The sequence below is a fragment of the Bombina bombina genome, chromosome 6 (genome assembly GCF_027579735.1).
Source record: "Bombina bombina isolate aBomBom1 chromosome 6, aBomBom1.pri, whole genome shotgun sequence".
Lineage (NCBI taxonomy): Eukaryota > Metazoa > Chordata > Amphibia > Anura > Bombinatoridae > Bombina > Bombina bombina.
The window spans coordinates 446,843,556-446,863,401 of record NC_069504.1 but is presented as its reverse complement, the minus strand read 5'-3'; the positions used below and the strand labels follow the sequence as shown (position 1 = coordinate 446,863,401).

At 41.7% G+C, this 19,846-nt stretch overlaps 1 protein-coding gene across 1 annotated transcript in view; it reads left to right on the top strand.

The window, feature by feature from the left end:
- The window catches only part of JADE2 (jade family PHD finger 2), a 1,034,250-nt gene that overhangs the window by 800,951 nt on the left and 213,453 nt on the right, over positions 1–19,846 (top strand). The window contains exon 8 of the mRNA XM_053717215.1: positions 11,697–11,813. Coding sequence (XP_053573190.1) covers positions 11,697–11,813 — 117 coding nt within the window. The remainder of the gene's footprint in view (positions 1–11,696; positions 11,814–19,846) is intronic.

Here is a 19,846-nt window from a genome sequence, read left to right as displayed (position 1 = left end):
ATAGTCATGACAACTGCTCAATTGAAGATACTGGAGTTTATTTCACTGAGTGTACTGGTCCTTTAACAGCTTTGCTGTGGTGCTCTTTGCCTCCTCCTGCTGGCCAGGAGTGATATTCCCAACAGTAATTGATGATGATCCGTGGACTCACCATGTCAAGAAATAAATATGGATAGTAGTACATTTGGCAAGAGTGGAAATAGCCCCATCAACTTTAGGGACATAGCCTTTTCTATAGCTGCAGCAATATAATTATTTACATCTGCAGGAATATCAGGTACATTAGAGGTTGAAGTAACAACAGACAATGTATTTGTACTAATAGAAACATTATCAGAATTCAACAGCTTGTCATGACAAATGCCACATAATTGAGCTGAAGAAATAATATCAGCTAATTTACAGCAGACACACTTAGCTTTGGTAGAACTGTGTTCAGGCAGCATGGTTTTTAAAGCAACATCAGAGGCAGGATTAGACTGAGACATCTTACAAAATGTAAAAAAGAAAAAAAAAAACATTTAAACAAAATATCCAATTTCCTCATATAGCAGTTTAAGGAATGGGTAAAAATGCTTATGCTAAAGTAAGATGCAGGAAAATAAGCATCATAGCTCTTAAAATTTTAAAGAGAACCAGAAGTATTAAAGGAAGAAGAGCTATATACAAAAAAATTTGGCCACGTATGACGCATTACGCAAAAGGAAGTGAAAAATGTTTTGCCGCCAAAGCTAACACCAGGAAATGACGCAACTTGCGTCATAACAAGTGCAACTTTGCGCCAAAGGAACTAACGTCAACAAAGACGCACAAAATGACGAGACTTGCGTCACTATAGACGCAACTTTGCGCCAAAAAATATTTTGTGCCAACAATGACGCCATAAAAAACGTAATTTTGCATCCTCGCGAGCCTAGTTTGCCCACAGAATTTTTGGGGAAAACAAAGTCAAATTGAAAGAACTGTAACCACAGGTAAGAAAAAATTAAATTAATCTTCCCAAACATAATTTCCATACTGAAACTGATAGTCTGCAAAAAAGGGAATATACATAGACCTGACTCATGGCAAATATAAGCAAACACATATATTTAAAACTTTACAATATAATATAAAGCGCCAAACATAGCTGAGAGTGTCTTAAAAAATTATACATACTTACCAGAAGACACCAATCCACATATAGCAGACAGCCAAACCAGTACTGAAAAATATCAGCAGAGGTAATGGTATATAAGAGTATATCGTCAATCTGAAAAGGGAGACAGAGCATGAATCCCTGCGACCGATTACAGAGAGCCTTTGAATAGATTTTCCATGGGTGAAACCATAAAATCAATAGGCAATACTCCCTTCACATCCCTCTGACAAAAACTGTACTCTGAGAGGAATTGGGCTTCAGAATGCTTAGAAGCCCCTATCACAGAAGAAATCAACCACAACTTACTTCACCACCTCCTTAGGAGGCAAAGTTTGTAAAAACTAAGGTATGGGTGTGGTGGGAGGTGTATTTATAGGCATTTTGAGGTTTGGGAAACTTTGCCCCTCCTGGTAGGAATGTATATCCCATACATCACTATCTCATGGACTCTTGCCACTTACATGAAAGAAATATAATTTTCTCTATTTTGCAATAGCCTATGTTGATATTGAAGTACAATTGAACATATTTGATAAAATTGATGCTTAAAAGGTCATAAAAGTAAAGAAATTACATGTTCTAACCCCTCTTTGGGTTAAACACATAGAAGAAGCACTGACCAGGCCCCACAGAACAGTTTATGTCCTGATTCAGATTTAGAAATAACACTACTGATTAGATCATCTGTGGTTTCCACTTGTGATCAGCAGTGCTCTGGGATTTCTGATCGATACTTCTACTTACATATTTTGATGAATCGGAGCATGTCACTTCTTGATTATTATGGCCCTTTAAGCATCCATTTTATCAAATATGTGCTAAATGTAATTCAATATGTACATAGGCGATTGTAAACATACATAAGACTATATATTGTAAACATACAGAAGATTATATATTTCTTTTACAAGATATGAAGAGTCCACGGATTTCATCCTTATGGGATATCGCCTCCTGGTCAGCAGGAGGAGGCAAAGAGCTCCACAGCAGAGCTGCATATATAGCCCCTCCCTTCCCTCCCCCTCCAGTCATTCTCTTTGCCTGTGTTAGTGATAGGAGCGAGGTAAAGTGAGGTGTTAGTTTAGATTCTTCAATCAAGAGTTTTTTATTTTTAAATGGTGCCAAAGTGTACTATGTTACTGCCGGGCAGCTTCTGGAAGAACCAGTTAGGGGAACTTGTGAGATTTTATTCTCACTACGCCTCCCATATTGGTGCTACCTGGACCTGGACTTAGTGAATTTTTCCGAAGACCTTTTCTTTCTTCACAGGACCTCAGGAGAAGGAGTGGATCTCTTGACACTGTGAAGAGTTGCATGCTGTTCCTCAGCATGGAGGTAGGTGTAGTCTTTTTTATTTCTGGGGCTTTATAGCTTATTCTCAGAAAATGACTGTGCTATCCTATTATATTTTGATCAGGATCCAAAACAGACAGGATCAGTGATTATAGGCTCTAAAAGGGGGGCTTGCTATACTAGTGGGCGGAATGTCATTAATAGTAGAAGCAGATGACATCCCACACGCGGTTAAAGTTTCCCTGACAGTCCGGTATAATTTGCAATGATCGGAAGCGCTGGGAGGCTGTTGTACTGCTCAACTGCGAGTACATGTATGGGCATAGCTTTCTTTATTAGTCTGTTTGGCTGATTCTGGGGACATATAATATGGAGTGTTTCACTGTAATTTTTTTTTGGTATGTGGCGTTGGATCCCCATTTCTCCAACATAGGTGTGTCCGGTCCACGGCGTCATCCTTACTTGTGGGATATTCTCTTCCCCAACAGGAAATGGCAAAGAGCCCAGCAAAGCTGGTCACATGATCCCTCCTAGGCTCCGCCTTCCCCAGTCATTCTCTTTGCCGTTGTACAGGCAACATCTCCACGGAGATGGCTTAGAGTTTTTTGGTGTTTAAATGTAGTTTTTATTCTTCAATCAAGAGTTTGTTATTTTAAAATAGTGCTGGTATGTACTATTTACTCTGAAACAGAAAAGTGATGAAGATTTCTGTTTGTAAGAGGAAAATGATTTTAGCAACCGTTACTAAAATCGATGGCTGTTTCCACACAGGACTGTTGAGAGGAATTAACTTCAGTTGGGGGAAACAGTGAGCAGACTTTTGCTGCTTGAGGTATGACACATTTCTAACAAGACTCGGTAATGCTGGAAGCTGTCATTTTCCCTATGGGAACCGGTAAGCCATTTTCTTAGTTTAAGTAAAAGAATAAAGGGCTTCATTAGGGCTTAAAAAACTGGTAGACATTTTTCTGGGCTAAAACGATTACTTTACTAAGTATATTTGGCAGATTATTACTTTTAATAGTTGCTAAATCTTGGGGATTGTTTTAATAAAAACGGCAGGCACTGTATTGGACACCTTTTTCACTGGGGGCCTTTTCTAGTCATAGACAGAGCCTCATTTTCGCGCCTCTAATGCACAGTTGTTTTTGGAAAGCATGTCATGCAGATGCATGTGTGAGGAGCTAAGAACCACTGAAAAAGCTTATAGAAGGCATCATTTGGTATCGTATTCCCCTCTGGGCTTGGTTGGGTCTCAGCAAAGCAGATTCCTGGGGCTGTATAGGGGTTAAATGTAAAAACGGCTCCGGTTCCGTTATTTTAAGGGTTAAAGCTTTCAAATTTGGTGTGCAATACTTTTAAGGCTTTAAGTTACTGTGGTGAAATTTTGGTGAAATTTGAACAATTCCTTCATACTTTTTCACATATTCAGTAATAAAGTGTGTTCAGTTTGAAATTTAAAGGGACAGTAACGGTTTTATTGTAAAACGTTTTTTGTGCTTTGTTGACAAGTTTAAGCCTGTTTAACATGTCTGAACCATCAGATAACGATGTTCTATATGTATGAAAGCCAATGTGTCTCCCCATTTAAATATATGTGATATATTTGTGTCATAATGTCCAAACAAAGTAGGGATAATAATGCCATAGATATGATATTGCCCAAGATGATTCCTCTAATGAGGGGAGTAAGCATGGTACTGCATCATCCCCTTCTGTGTCTACACCAGTTTTGCCCACACAAGAGGCCCCTAGTACATCTAGTGCGCCAATACTTATTACCATACAACAATTAATGGCTGTAATGGATAATTCTATTGCATGCATTTTTTCCAAAATGCCTACTTATCAGAGAAAGCGTGATTGCTCTGTTTTAAACACTGAAGAGCAAGAGGACGCTGATGATATCTGTTCTGACATACCCTCACACCTATCTGAAGGGGCCAGGAGGGAGGTTTTGTCTGAGGGAGAAATTTCAGATTCAGGGAAAATTTCTCAACAAGCAGAACCTGATATTGTAACTTTTAACTTTTAAATTTAAATTTCATCATCTCCACGCACTACTTAAGGAGGTATTATCTACTCTGGATGATTGTGACAATTTGGTCATTCCAGAGAAATTAGGTAAGATGGACAAGTTCCTAGAGGTTCCGGTGCCCCCCGATATTTTTCCTATACCCAAGCGGGTGGCGGACATAGTAAATAAGGAGTGGGAAAGGCCCGGCATACCTTTTGTCCTCCCCCTATATTTAAGAAATTAGTTCCTATAGTCGACCCCAGAAAGGACTTATAGCATACAGTCCCCAAGGTCGAGGGGGCGGTTTCTACTCTAAACAAACGCACTTCTATTCCTATAGAAGATAGTTGTGCTTTCAAGATCCTATGGATTAAAGGTTAGAGGGTTTGCTTAAAAAGATGTTTGATCAGCAAGGTTACCTTCTACAACCAATTTCATGCATTGTTCCTGTCACTACAGATAAAAATTCCTAAGATTCTTTCCTTTCTACAAGAAGGTTTGGAGAAAGGATTTTCTGCGAGTTCTCTGAAGGGACAGATCTCTGCTTTATCTGTTTTACTTCACAAAAGGCTGGCAGCTGTGCCAGACGTTTAAGCGTTTGTTCAGGCTCTGGTTAGAATCAAGCCTGTTTACAGACCTTTGACTCTTCCCTGGAGTCTTAATCTAGTTCTTTCAGTTCTTCAAGGGGTTCCGTTTGAACCCTTACATTCCGTAGATATTAAGTTATTATCTTGGAAAGTTTTGTTTTAGGTTGCAATTTCTTCCGCTAGAAGAGTTTCTTAGTTATCTGCTCTGCAGTGTTCTCCGCCCTATCTGGTCCATGCAGATAAGGTGGTTTTTACGTACTGAGCCTGGTTTTCTTCCGAAGGTTGTTTCCAACAAAAATATTAACCAGGAGATAGTTGTACCTTCTTTGTGTCCGAATCCAGTTTCATAGAAGGAACGTTTGTTACACAATTTGGACGTTGTCCGTGCTCTAAAATTCTATTTAGATGCTACAAAGGATTTCAGACAAACATCTTCCTTGTTTGTTGTTTATTCTGGTAAAAGGAGAGGTCAAAAAGCAACTTCTACCTCTCTATCTTTTTGGCTTAAAAGCATCATCAGATTGGCTTATGAGACTGCCGGACGGCAGCCTCCTGAAAGAATCACAGCTCATTCCACTAGGGCCGTGGCTTCCACATGGGCCTTTAAGAACGAGGCTTCTGTTAAGCAGATATGTAAGGCAGCGACTTGGTCTTCACTGCACACTTTTACCAAATTTTACAAATTTGATACTTTTGCTTCTTCTGAGGCTATTTTTGGGAGAAAGGTTTTGCAAACCGTGGTGCCTTCCATCTAGGTGACCTGATTTGCTCCCTCCCATCATCCGTGTCCTAAAGCTTTGGTATTGGTTCCCACAAGTAAGGATGACGCCGTGGACCGGACACACCTATGTTGGAGAAAACAGAATTTATGTTTACCTGATAAATTACTTTCTCCAACGGTGTGTCCGGTCCACGGCCCGCCCTGGTTTTTTAATCAGGTCTGATGATTTATTTTCTTTAACTACAGTCACCACGGTATCATATGATTTCTCCTATGCAAATATTCCTCCTTTACGTCGGTCGAATGACTGGGGAAGGCGGAGCCTAGGAGGGATCATGTGACCAGCTTTGCTGGGCTCTTTGCCATTTCCTGTTGGGGAAGAGAATATCCCACAAGTAAGGATGACGCCGTGGACCGGACACACCGTTGGAGAAAGTAATTTATCAGGTAAACATAAATTCTGTTTTCCTAACTTCCCGGGTTTGATGTTGTTTATGCCCACGATGGGCGGGTCTTGTCTTCACGCGCTCAGATAGCGCAGTTACACATCAATCGAGCTCTGACACTAACGAGTACTTGAAGGCAGTGTTCTAGTGCAGCTCCTAGGTCCGCTTGTCATTATTATCTGCAAGCGGTCAGTCACGCTGTTGGAGGATAGCGGTGGTCACGGAGGCAGGTAGGAACCGCAGCTGAGCTGCGGAGAGGTGACTTGGGATATAAGCAGGGCCCACGATAAGTGTGTGAAAGCATACATTGAACTGCTCCTATTTTGAGGCTAAGTTATTTCAATTACTTGGGTTCTCTGTGTAAACGTTTAGGATTAAGAACACAGTTCACTGAATTTTTTGCTAAAATTGATTAGTTTAGCAGTGACTTGACCACGCTTGCATTTCAAATCTGTTCTTATGGAGGACATTGAACACATTACATGTCCTATGTGTTTGGATGCTATTGTGGAACCCCCTGTTACATTGTGCCCCACATGCATTGATAGGGCTTTAGAATGTAAGGAGCAAATTTTCTTTAAGAAATTTAATAAAGATATATCAAATGACAGTTCTTAGACTGATAAGACTCAGGGTATACCGCAGTTTTCTCCCCAAGCTTCACAGCCTTTAACGCCCGCACAAACAACGCCATGTTCTTCAACGGCGTCTACTTCTTTCACTTTGCAAGATATGGCTGCAGTTATGTCATCCACTCTCACAGAGGTTTTGTCTAAATTGCCTGTGTTACAGGGCAAACGATGCAGGACAGAAACCCATGCGGTCCCTGCGACTTCTGATGCTTTGATGGCTATTTCCGATATGCCCTCCCAGGGATCTGATTTGGGGGGTAGGGAGTACTTAGAGGTTCCTTCTTATTCGGATGTTTTTCCGGTTCCTAAGAGATTTTCAGAAATTGTTACGCGGGAATGGGAAAGACCGGGTATCCCGTTCTTACCCTCTCCTCACTTTAAGAAAATGTATCCTATAGCTGACTCTGTTAGGGATTCTTGGCAAACGATTTCTAAGGTGGAGGGAGCTATTTCTACCCTGGCTAAGCGTATGACTATCCCCATTGAGGATAGTTGTGCTTTCAAAAACCCCATGGGTAAGAAGTTGGAGGGTCTTCTAAAGTAGCTATTTGTTCATCAAGGGTTTCTATTACAACCGACGGCCTGCATTGTACCAGTTACAACTGCGGCTGCCTTTTGGTTTGACGCCTTAGAAGAGTCCCTTAAGACTGAGACTCCTTTGGAAGAAATAATGCATAGAATTAAGGCCCTTAAGCTGGCCAATTCTTTTGTTGGCGGCTAAGAATGCAGGTTTTTCCATTTTAGCACGCAAAGCCATATGGTTAAAATCTTGGTCTGCGGATGTGTCTTCTAAATCTAAGCTTTTGGTTATCCCTTTCAAAGGAAAGACCCTCCCTATTCGGGCCTGAATTGAAAGAGATAATTTCTGACATTACGGGAGGTAAGGGTCACCTCCTCCCTCAGGATAAGACATCTAAACAAAGGAGACAGAGTAATTTTCTTTCCTTTTGAAATTTCAAGGGAGTCCCTTCTTCCTCTTCCGCTAAACAGGAAGGGAACTTGGCACAAGCCAAACCCGTCTGGAGACCCAATCAGGCTTGGAACAAGGGTAAACAACCCAAGAAGCCCTCTGCTGCTCCCAAGACAGCATGAAGGGGCGGCCCCCGATCCAGGACCGGATCTAGTAGGGGGCAGACTTTCTCTCTTTGTCCCAGGGGTATCAACTGGAGTTCAAAAATTCCCTCTTCTTTAACGATTGTCTGTAGACCAGACAAAAAGAGAGGCGTTCTTACGTTGTGTAAAAGACCTCTCCACTATGGGAGTAATTTGTCCCGTTCCAATACAGGAACAGGGGCAGTGGTTTTACTCAAATCTTTTCATGGTTCCCAAAAGAGAGGGAATGTTCAGACCCATTTTAGATCTCAAGAGTCTAAACAAGTTTCTCAGAGTCCCATCCTTCAAGATGGAGACGATTCGGACAATTCTTCCATTGATCTAGGAGGGTCAATATATGACTACCGTGGACTTAAAAGATGCATATCTTCACATTCCTATCCACAGAGATCATCACCAGTTTCTAAGGTTTGCCTTCCTGGACAGTCATTTTCAGTTCGTGGCTCATCCCTTCGGGTAGGCCACGGCTCCCAGGATCTTCACAAAGGTTTTAGGGTCTTTGCTAGCGGTTCTCAGACCGCGGAGCATTGCAGTGGCGCCTTATCTGGACGATATTCTAATCCAGGCGTCGTCTTACCAACTGACAAGGTCTCATACCGACATGGATCTGTCCTTTCTATGGGTGGAAGGTGAATTTAGAAAAGAGTTCACTAATTCCTGAGACAAGGGTTCCTTTCCTGGGAACTCTAATAGATTCTGCATCCATGAAAATCTTCTTGACGGAAGTCAGAAAGTTAAAGAATCTACATACATGCCGAACCCTTCAGTCCAATCCTCGGTCATCAGTGGCTCAGTGCATGGAGGTAATTGGATTGATGGTGGCGGCAATGGACATCATTCCGTTTGCTCGTTTTCATCTCAGACCTCTTCAACTGAGCATGCTCAGACAGTGGAATGGAGATTATGCAGATTTGTCTCCTCAGATAGATCTGGATCAGGAGACAAGAGACTCTCTTCTTTGGTGGTTGTCGCTGGATCATCTATCCCAAGGGACGTGCTTCCGCAGACCTTAATGGGTGATAGTGACAACGGACGCCAGTCTACAAGGGTGGGGTGCAGTCTGGAATTCCCTGAAGGCTCAGGGTGTGTGGACTCGGTTGGAGTCTCTACTTCCAATCAATATTCTGGAGTTGAGAGCAATATCCAATGCGCTTCAAGCCTGGCCTCAGTTGGCTTCGGCCAAATTCATCCGATTTCAGTCGGACAACATCACGACTGTGGCTTACATCAATCATCAGGGAGGAACAAGGAGTTCCTTAGCGATGACAGAAGTATCCAAGATAATTCGGTGGGCGGAGGCTCACTCTTGTTATCTGTCAGCGATCTACATCCCAGGAGTGGACAACTGGGAGGCGGATTTTTTGAGCAGACAGACGTTTCATCCAGGGGAATGGGAACTCCATCCGGAGGTCTTTGCTTCCCTGATATTCAGGTGGGGCAGGCCGGAATTGGATCTGATGGCATCTCGTCAGAATGCCAAGCTCCCGAGATACGGATCCAGGTCCAGGGATCCTCAGGCCGAACTGATAGATGCCTTGGCAGTGCCTTGGTCGTTCAACCTAGCTTATGTGTTTCCACCGTTTGCTCTCCTTCCCGGGTAATTGCACGGATCAAACAAGAGAGGGCTTCAGTGATTCTAATCGCTCCTGCGTGGCCTCGCAGGACTTGGTATGCTGATCTGGTGGACGTCATCTCTGCCGCCGTGGAAGCTTCCATTGAGGCAGGAGCTTCTAATTCAGGAACCCTTCCATCATCCGAATCTAATTTCTCTGCAGCTGACTGCTTGGAGATTGAACCCTTGATTTTATCTAAGCTGGGGTTCTCTGATGCGGTCATTGATACCTTGATTCAGGCACGTAAGCCTGCTACTAGAAAAATTTACCATAAGATATGGCGTAAATATCTTTATTGGTGCAAATCCAAGGGCTATTCATGGAGTAGGGTTCGGATTCCAAGGATTTTGTCTTTTCTCCAAGAAGGATTGGAGAAAGGGTTGTCAGTAAGTTCCTTAAAGGGACAGATTTCTGCTTTGCCTATTTTGTTACACAAGCGTCTGGCAGATGTTCCAGATGTTCAATCTTTTTGTCAGGCCCTGACTAGAATCCGGCCTGTGTTTACATCAATTGCTCCTCCTTGGAGTTTCAATTTAGTTCTTAATGTTCTTCAAGGGGTTCCGTTTGAACCTATGCATTCCATAGATATTAAGTTGTTATCTTGGAAAGTTTTATTTTTGGTTGCTATTTCTTCTGCTCGCAGAGTTTCTGAGCTTTCGGCATTACAATGTGATTCTCCTTATCTTATTTTCCATTCTGATAAGATGGTGTTTCGTACCAAACCTGGTTTTCTTCCTAAGGTTGTTTCTAACAAGAATATTAATCAGGAAATTGTTGTTCCTTCCTTGTGTCCTAACCCTTCTTCTAAGAAGGAGCGTCTGTTACATAATTTGGACGTAGTCCGTGCCTTGAAGTTCTACTTGCAGGCGACTAAGGATTTTCATCAAACATCTTCATTATTTGTTGTTTTTGCTGGGAAACGTAGGGGTCAGAAAGCTACGGCTACCTCTCTTTCTTTTTGACTGAAGAGTATCATCTGTGTTGCATATGAGACTGCTGGACAGCAGCCTCCAGAACGAATTACGGCTCATTCTACTAGGGCTGTGGCTTCCTCATGGGCATTTAAAAATGATGCTTCTGTTGAACAGATTTGCAAGGCTGCAACTTGGTCGTCTCTTCATACTTTTTCCAAATTTTCCAAATTTGATACTTTTGCTTCATCTGTGGCTGTTTTTGGGAGAAAGGTTCTTCAAGCAGTGGTGCCTTCCATTTAGGTTCCTGTCTTGTCCCTCCCTTTCATCCGTGGCCTATAGATTTGGTATTGTATCCCATAAGTAAGGATGAAATCCCTGGACTCGTCATATCTTGTAAAAGAAAAGGAAATTTATGCCTACCTGTTATATTTATTTCTTTTACGATATGACGAGTCCACGGCCCACCCTGTTATTTTTCTAAAGACAGGTTTTTATTTTTGTTAAACTTCAGTCACCTCTGCTCCTTGGCTTTTCCTTTCTGTTCCTAACTTCGGTCGAATGACTGGAGGGGGAGGGAAGGGAGGGGCAATATATGCAGCTCTGCTGTGGAGCTCTTTGCCTCCTCCTGCTGACCAGGAAGCGATATCCCATAAGTAAGGATGAAATCCATGGACTCGTCATATCGTAAAAGAAATAAATTTATCAGGTAAGCATAAATTTCATTTTTTTAACTGATGGACAGTTAAACTTTTTGGGGGTTGAAAACACAGAAGTGCAGGATCAAGTGTCTTAAAATGACATGCTCTAGCAATATTATATTTAGGTCACCACTAGTATTGAAGAACCCAGGAGGAATTGGGATTCATTATTTAATCATTTAAAACTGAAATGGATTGTTTTATAAGATACATTTCCCTTACCTCCAAAATACTTTTAATTGTGGTTCTAGCGGTTCATTGACTTTGCTTACTGGTTCAATTTAGCGAGTGTCTATTTCATGAAAATCTGTTGTACTCAAATTCCTCTGTATATTTTAGCATCATTTGATCTCAACACCTTTCTATAAATCAAACACACTGCATTGTTACAGCTGATTTTTGTTGGTGTATTAAAAGGTGCCAACACATAGATTGCTTTTCCCCATCACTAATGAGAAAGAACTATTGCTGTTAAAATAAGTAATGTTGCTTTGTTTATATATCTAACATGTTTTTTGCAGGTTAGTATTGGGTGTCCTGAAAAGATGGAGCCAATTACTAAAATTTCACATATCCCTCCAAGCAGATGGGCTTTGTCTTGCAGTCTGTGCAAGGAGTGTGCAGGAACCTGTATCCAGGTATTTAAATCTTGTCTTGTCTAGCACTGCATAAATTAATATTGTTAGACTAAACATATGTGAGAGGAATAGTTTGTAAGAGTTCTCAATCTAACAGTAATGTAAATAGATATGTGCTAGTTTGGATTTTATTTCTAATGACACAGTGAGTCCACGGATCATCATAATTACTGTTGGGAATATCACTCCTGACCAGCAGGAGGAGGCAAAGAGCACCACAGCAAAGCTGTTAAATATCGCTTCCCTACCCACAATCCACAGTCATTCTCTTTGCCTGTAACAGTTGCAAGGAGGTGGTAAAGTTTAGGTGTCTGAAAGAATTCTTCAATCAAGAGTTTGTAATTTTCAAAGCAGAGCAGGTTTGCTCTGATCTTTTTCTGGGGTCTAGCCGTAGTCCCTGTCAGTCTCTTCAGTAGAGCAGTGGTGGCTTTTAAGCATTTGGAAACTTGTGGGGTATAATCCCCACTGTGCCTCCAAAGTAGTTTGTTGCTTTTTTTCCACAGGTCCATGTGAGGGAAGATGCCTTTCAAACCTTGTGAGCTGCCCTGCTGCCAGGCAGATTGTTGTGGCGGTAAGTGCTGAGTTTTATTTTCTGTATGGGAAAGAAAGATTGGCACTTGTACAGTTAATTCTGTTGGGGACGTATACATTATTCCTGTTAGCTGAACAGGTTATTGTATGGCAGTTCGTGTGGGCACTGGAGAGGAGTTTATATGTTTAATATTTTATTTTCAAACATTTACTTTGGCTCAGTCTTGGTGGGTTCCGGTTTTTGTCTCAGTGTGTTTGCTTTTACTCCCGGCGGCTTTTTATGCACAGTGAGTGTAATGCCGGCCAGGAGGTTCTGCTAGGTACGTCCATGATGGACGGGCTTGTCTGGTGCGGCAACGAGTTGCGCGCTTTTTCCTCATTTACTTCCTTAATATCGGAAGGGTGAGGTTTGTTTGAGCAGCTCTTCTTTTTTTCAGCGGTCTGTGGAGCAGTCGCTTGGTAGTAAGTGGGTTAAGTCCGGATCTTTTTTCTGCAATATTCTCCGGTATCCAGCAGGACAGGTAGGCACCTCAGCAAAGCTTGCTGAGGTGTAGAGGCTGCTTGAGTTAGTTATTTTTCTTAGAGCTGTTGCTTTGCAGTAATATTTTAACGTTATTTTAAAATATAAATGGACAGTAATGTTTTTTTGGGCTTTATTTCTGAAGTTCTTTAAAGCTGAATAAAGATCTTTTTATTTTTTATTCATTGTAGGGTAAAGACGGACCAAGAGGCCCTGCAAGATGTTACTTGTTCTTTTTGTTTTGATGCAAATGTGGAACCATCAATCCCTTTTTGTTCCTCATGTATTGAGAGAACATTGCATTACAGGGATAGACTTTTTGAATCTGAGCCATCATTATCTAAGACGGATGCTGTTCAGGGATCTCCTGTTTAAGCTATGCAGCAGCTTTCTCCTCCGGCGTCCCAAACCTTATCCTCTTCACATGCAGTGCCCTGCGTTTCCTCTCATACTCCGGTTGGAGTTACGCTGCAAGACATGGCTACCCATATATCAGCGGGATCTGATGCTCTGTCTGCTTTTCAATGTTGCAGGGGAAGCGCAAAAGGAAGTATAAGGTTTCTGATTCAGTTGTGGCTATGTCGAATGTTTCTTTCCATAAGACTGAGGAGGAAGATACTTCTGTAGCATCTGAGGGTGAGGTCTCAGATTCTAACAGTGTAATTCCTTCTTCTGATGCTGAGGTTGTATCCTTCAGGTTTAAGATAGAACTTTCTGCGGTGGAAGTATTTCCTGTTCCAGACCGTGCTTCATAGATTATTGCACAGGAGTAGGAAAAGCATGGGATTCCCTTTTCCCCTTCTCCAATTTTTAAGAAGATGTTTCCTATTGCTGATTCTTTTAAGGAGTCTTGGCAGACGGTTCCCAAGGTGGAGGGAGCAATTTCCACCTTGGCTAAGAGAACAACTATTTATATTGAGGATAGCTGTTCCTTTAAGGATCCTATGCATAAGAAGTTGGAGGCATTGCTTAAAAGGATGTATGTTCACCAGGGGTTGCAATGGCAGCCTGTGGTGTGTATTGCTACTGTCGCTAGCGCAGGCTTGGGTTCGGGATGTCCTGTATCCTTGGGCGGTGGACATCGTGTCCCAGGGTTATAAGTTAGAATTCAAGGCTTTTCCTCCCAGGGGCAGGTTCCTTCTCTCCAGGTTATCTGTAGACCAGATAAAGAGAGAGGCGTTCTTACGATGTGTTCAGGATCTTTCCGACATGGGAGTGATAGTTCCTGTTCCAATACAGGATCAAGGTCTGGGATTTTATTCCAATCTGTTTGTGGTTCCAAAAAAGGAGGGAACCTTCAGACGAATCATACACTATGATTACGGCTATGTCTTGCTGAAACGCGTAAGACCGGCTCTTCTGCTTTTTTATCCTACCTAGATGCCCATGTACTTTTAACATGAATAAAGCCTATATCGATTGTATCTTGAAATCTGTTCTTTTGGATTCTCTTTATTCTGGTTCAGGCGCCATCTTTTCAACAAGCAAACTCACACATGGAGATATTGTTGTCTTTTCTGCGTTCTCACAGATGGAAGGTGAATTTGGGAAAAAGTTCCTTGATTCTATCTACAAGGGTGTTATTCTTGGGAACAATCATTGATTCTCTATCTATGAAGATTTTTCTGACAGAGACCAGAAAAACAAAGATGCTCTTGCTCTTCAGTCCTCTCTTCGGCCGTCAGTGGCTCAGTGTATGGAGGTCATTTGTCTGATGGTGTCGGCTATGGACATCCCACCGTTTGCTCAGTTCCATCTCAGGCCTCTGCAGTTATGCATGCAGAGTCAATGGAACAGGGATTATGCTGTTCTGTCTCCGTGAATAGATCTGGATCAAGCTTCAGGGGATTCTCTTCTGGGGTGGTGGTCTCAGGATCATCTCTCCCAGGGAACTTGCTTTTGCAGACCTTCCTGGGTGATCGTGACCTCGGATGCCAGTTTGCTGGGATGGGGAGCATTCTGGGGCTCGTTGAAGGCTCAGGGTCTATGGAATCGGGAGGAGTCGGTTCTTCCCATAAATATCCTAGAACTGAGGGCAATCTTCAATGCTCTTCTGGCCTGGCTTCAGTTAGCTTCAGCCAAGTTTATCAGGTTCCAGTTGGACAACATAACCTCAGTGGCTTACATCAATCATCGGGGAGGAACTCAGAGTTCCTTGGCGATGACAGAGGTAGCCAAGATTATTCAGTGGGTGGAGGCTCACAACTGCTGTCTGTCTGCGATCCATATTCCAGGGGTGGACAATTGGGAAGCGGATTTTCTGAGGGGGACTGGGAGCTTCACCCGGAGGTGTTTTCAAGCTTGGTTCTCAAATGGGGGCAGTGAAGCTGGATCTCATGGCATCTTGTCAGAGTGCCAAGCTTACGAGGTACGGGTTGAGGTCAAGGGATCCTCTGGCTGTGCTGATAGATGCTCTGGCAGTTCCTTGGAATTTAAGTCTAGCGTATGTTTTTCCTCCGTTCGCTCTCCTTCCACGGATCATTGCTCAAATCAGACAGGAGAGGGCATCAGTGATTCTCATTGCTCCGGCATGGCCTTGCAGAATCTGATATGCGGATCTGGTGAAGATGTCATCTCTCCCATCTTAAAGACTTCCGTTAAGGAAGGACCTTCTACTTCAGGGGCCCTTCCTTCATCCAAATCTCATTTCTCTGAAGCTGACTGCTTGGAGATTGAACTCTTGATTTTATCTAAGCGTGGATTTTCTGAGTCGGTTATTGAGACTATGATTCAGGCTCGTAAGCCTGTGACTAGAAAGATTTACTATAAGATATGGCGTAAATATCTGTGTTGGTGTGAATCCAGAGGGTTTTCTTGGAGTAGAGTTAGAATTCCTAGGATTTTGTCTTTTCTCCAGGAGGGTCTGGAGAAGGGTTTATCTGCAAGTACCTTGAAGGGTCAAATTTCTGTTTTATCTATTTTGTTATACAAGCATCTGGCGGATATGCCAGATGTTCAATCTTTTTGTCAGACCCTGGTTTGAATCTGGCCTATGTTTAAGTTTGTTACTCCTCCTTGGAGTCTTAATATGGTTCTTAGGGTTCTTCAACAGGCTCTGTTTGAGCCTATGCATTCTTTGGATATTAAGATTTTATCCTGGAAGGTTTTTTTTGGTTGCTATTTCTTCGGCTCAAAGTGTTTCTGAGCTTTCAGCACTGCAGTGTAAATCTCCTTTTCCTTATTTTTCATTCTAAGCGGTGGTTCCTCGTACTGCCTTAGGTTTCCTTCCCAAAGTGGTTTCGGATAGGAATATTAATCAAGAAATTGTTGTTCCTTCTTTGTGTCCTAATCCTTCTTCCCATAAGGAGCGTTTGTTGCACAACCTAGATGTGGTTCGTGCGTCAAAATATTTTTTGCAGGCGACTAAGGATTTTCGCCAATCTTCTTCTTTGTTTGTTGTTTTTTCTGGGAAGCGCAAGGGTCAGAAAGCTACGTCTACTTCTTTCTTTTTTGCTGAGGAGTGTTATTCGTTTGGCGTATGAGACTGCTGGACAGCAGCCTCCTGAGAAAATCATGGCTCATTCTTATTGGGCCTTTAAAAATGGAGCTTCTGTGGAACAGATTTGCAAAGCTGCCACTTGGTCATCTTTACACACTTTTTCTAAATTTTACAAATTTGATACTTTTGCTTCGGCTGAGGCTTCTTTTGGGAGAAAGGTTCTTCAAGAAGTAGTGCCTTCTGTTTAGGTTAACTGTCTTGTCCCTCCCTTATCATCCGTGTCCTCTGGCTTGGGTATTGGTTCCCAACAGTAATTATGATGATCCATGGACTCACCGTGTCATTAGAAAGAAAAGAAAATGTATGCTTACCTGATAACTTTATTTCTTTCTTGACACGGTGAGTTCACGGCCTGCCATGTTTTTTTCCAGACAGTTTATTTTTCTATAAACCTCAGGCACTTCTGCACCTTATGTTACTTCCTTTCCCTTTGGTCGAATGACTGGGGATTTTGGGTAGGGGAGTGATATTTAACAGCTTTGCTGTGGTGCTCTTTGCCTCCTCCTGCTGGTCAGGAGTGATATTCCCAACAGTAATTATGATGATCTGTGGACTCACCGTGTCAAGAAATAAATAAATTTATCAGGTAAGCATAAATTTTATTTTTTTGTAATCACATTGTTTTCACTGGCTAATGTTAAGGGTAAATATAAATTGCGATTTTACTGTTTTTATCACTTTTCAGTTTCACCCAAACATTTAGAAATATGCCATTTTCACTTTTGAATTCACACCTTTATAAGCCCATGTACCTTTTATAAAATTGGACGTTAAATTAAAAAAATAATGTTAAATATATTAAATCTGTACTATATATAAACAATTATAACTTAGTTGCACAAATATAATGACCCATTTATTAAAAAATGAGCGGCCATGGAAACTTTCTGCTTTGCATACAGGGTTTCTGAAGCAGCATTCACCAACCACATTTAACATTGCACAAGCGCTTGTGCAGCTCCACCTCCTGCTCTTGCACAAGACTTGTCAGTCATCCTAGATGAATAAGTATGTGATGATTTAACTCCACAACAGCTGATGTAACAGAGACATTGGGAAGTAGCAGCATTAAGACCTCTGCTTCTCAACTTGCAATAATATCCTTTTTTGTTTATTATTTTTCTCAGATAAGTGTCTTGTTAAAGACTGTGCGGTTCTTGCAGAGGTGTAACTAGAAACCACAGGGCCCAGGTTGCAAGAATCTAAGAAGCCCCCCCCCCACACACACACACACACACACACACAAAAAGTGAATTTGATACATATTTTTTTTTTTAACATTTAACACAGAAAAAAAAAATGTGAATCAGATGACATGTCTGCAAAAGGAAGTACCCTGTGCCCACAGTCTGTGAGATGGTCTGACCCCCTATTACTGTATATAGTGACACTGTTTAACCCACCAGTACTGTATATAGTGAGTTAGTGACACAGTCTGTAATCTGCCTGTGAGATGGCTGGCCTGACCCTGCCTGCCCCAGTATTTTATAAAGTGACCACAGTAGTCAGTGACATGGTCCAGCCACCCCCTGTACTGTATATTAGGGTTACCACCCGTCCCTTAAAATACAGAACACTTATACGTTACACATGCTGCACGGTGTGCAGGGAGGAATATGAAAAGTGCTGTCCAGAAACACAATACATGTTCCTCCCTGCACACCCCGCAGCATGTGTAACTCATAAGTGTCCAGGAAAACATGGCTGAGGTGGCAGCCCTAAGGCCTAGATTTATCAAAGGCTAGGCGAACTCTGTATGTGCTTCGCCTGTAACTGTGCCCCAGCTCGCCTCCGGAGAAGCGAACATGTGCGCCTGAATTGATCAAAAAAATAGACGTAACTTTGCGCAGGCGAGCTGGGGGCGTAATAATAATAAATTTCGCCTGTCGGAAAAAGCATTTACTCCCTATTTACTCCCTATTTATCACAGTACATACCTATAAATATTTGCGCCGCCATGTTTTGATTATTAAAAAAAGCATTTTTTAGGTAACTATTTAGCTTATATTTATATTAAATAATGTTTCTGTGCTGTTTTTGCCATATGTTGATAATTTAAGATTGCAAAAATAAATATATAAATATATCGATATTTATATATAAAACTGTTGGTACCCATATGCGCCTGTGGAAGTGAAAATTTGTGGCAATAACAGTCTTGGCTTGGTGCTGAGCCTTTGAAAACTTTGTTAAAAGAAGAAAGTACAGCATCACAAGATGTAAAAGCATATATTATAAATGGTGTTCGCCTCAGTTTGTATGGCAAAATATACAATACACAATTGAAGCCGACTTTTCAGTTCCCTATCGGCGCCAAACAATGATAAATAAGAAACTGGGCGTATTTGTAGGTCTGGCTGTTAAATTAGGCCTATTACTAATGTATATTGTTGCACTCGAGAGGGCGCCCGTGTGCCTAGGCGAATGCAAGTGGAGTGCGAAGAAGTTTCTGTCAGATTTACGCAATTATAGGCGCAGAGTGCTTTGATGAATATGACAATCTGTTGGTATGCGCTATTTTGGACGGAATTAAAGAATGGCTTTGATAAATCTACCCCTAAGGGCTAGATTTATCAAAGGCTAGGCGAAACTCTGTATGTGCTTCGCCTGTAACTGTGCCCCAGCTCGCCTCCAGGGAAGCGCATATGTGCGCCTGAATTCTTTTAAAAAAAATGGACGTAACTTTGCACAGGCGAGCTGGGGGCATAATAATATTAAATTTCGCCTGTTGGAAAAAGCATTTACTCCCTATTTACTCTCTATTTATCACAGTACATCCCTATAAATATTTACGCCGCCATGTTTTGATTATTAAAAAAGCATTTTTTTAGGTAACTATTTAGCTTATATTTATATTATATAATGTTTCTGTGCTGTTTTTGCCATATGTTGATAATTTAAGATCGCAAAAATAAATATATCAATATATCGATATTTATATATAAAACTGTTGGTACCCATAAGCGCCTGTGGAAGCGCAAATTTCTGGCAATTATAGTCTTGGCTTGGCGCTGAGCCTTTGAAAAATGTGTTAAAGAAGAAAGTACTGCATCACAAGATGTAAAAGCATGATTTATAATGGTGTTCGCCTCAGTCTGTATGGTGAAATATATAACACGCAATTGAAGCCGAAAATTTTGTTCGGCGCAAAGCAATGATAATTTAAAAAATTAGCGTATTTGTAGGTCAGGCTGTTAAATTACGCCTATTACTAATGTATATTGTTGCACTCGGGAGCGCACCCGTGCGCCTAGGCGAATGCAAGCAGAGTGTGAAGAAGTTTCTTTCAGATTTGCACAATTATAGGCGCAGAGTGCTTTGATGAATATGACGATCAGTTGGTATGCGCTATTTTGGATGGAATTTAAGGAGAATGGCTTTGATAAATCTACCCCTATCTGCATATAGTGGTACTGTATAGTGACACTGTTTACCCCCTGCCCTCCCCCCCATGCTGTTTTAACAAGGTCAGTAATTTGCTGG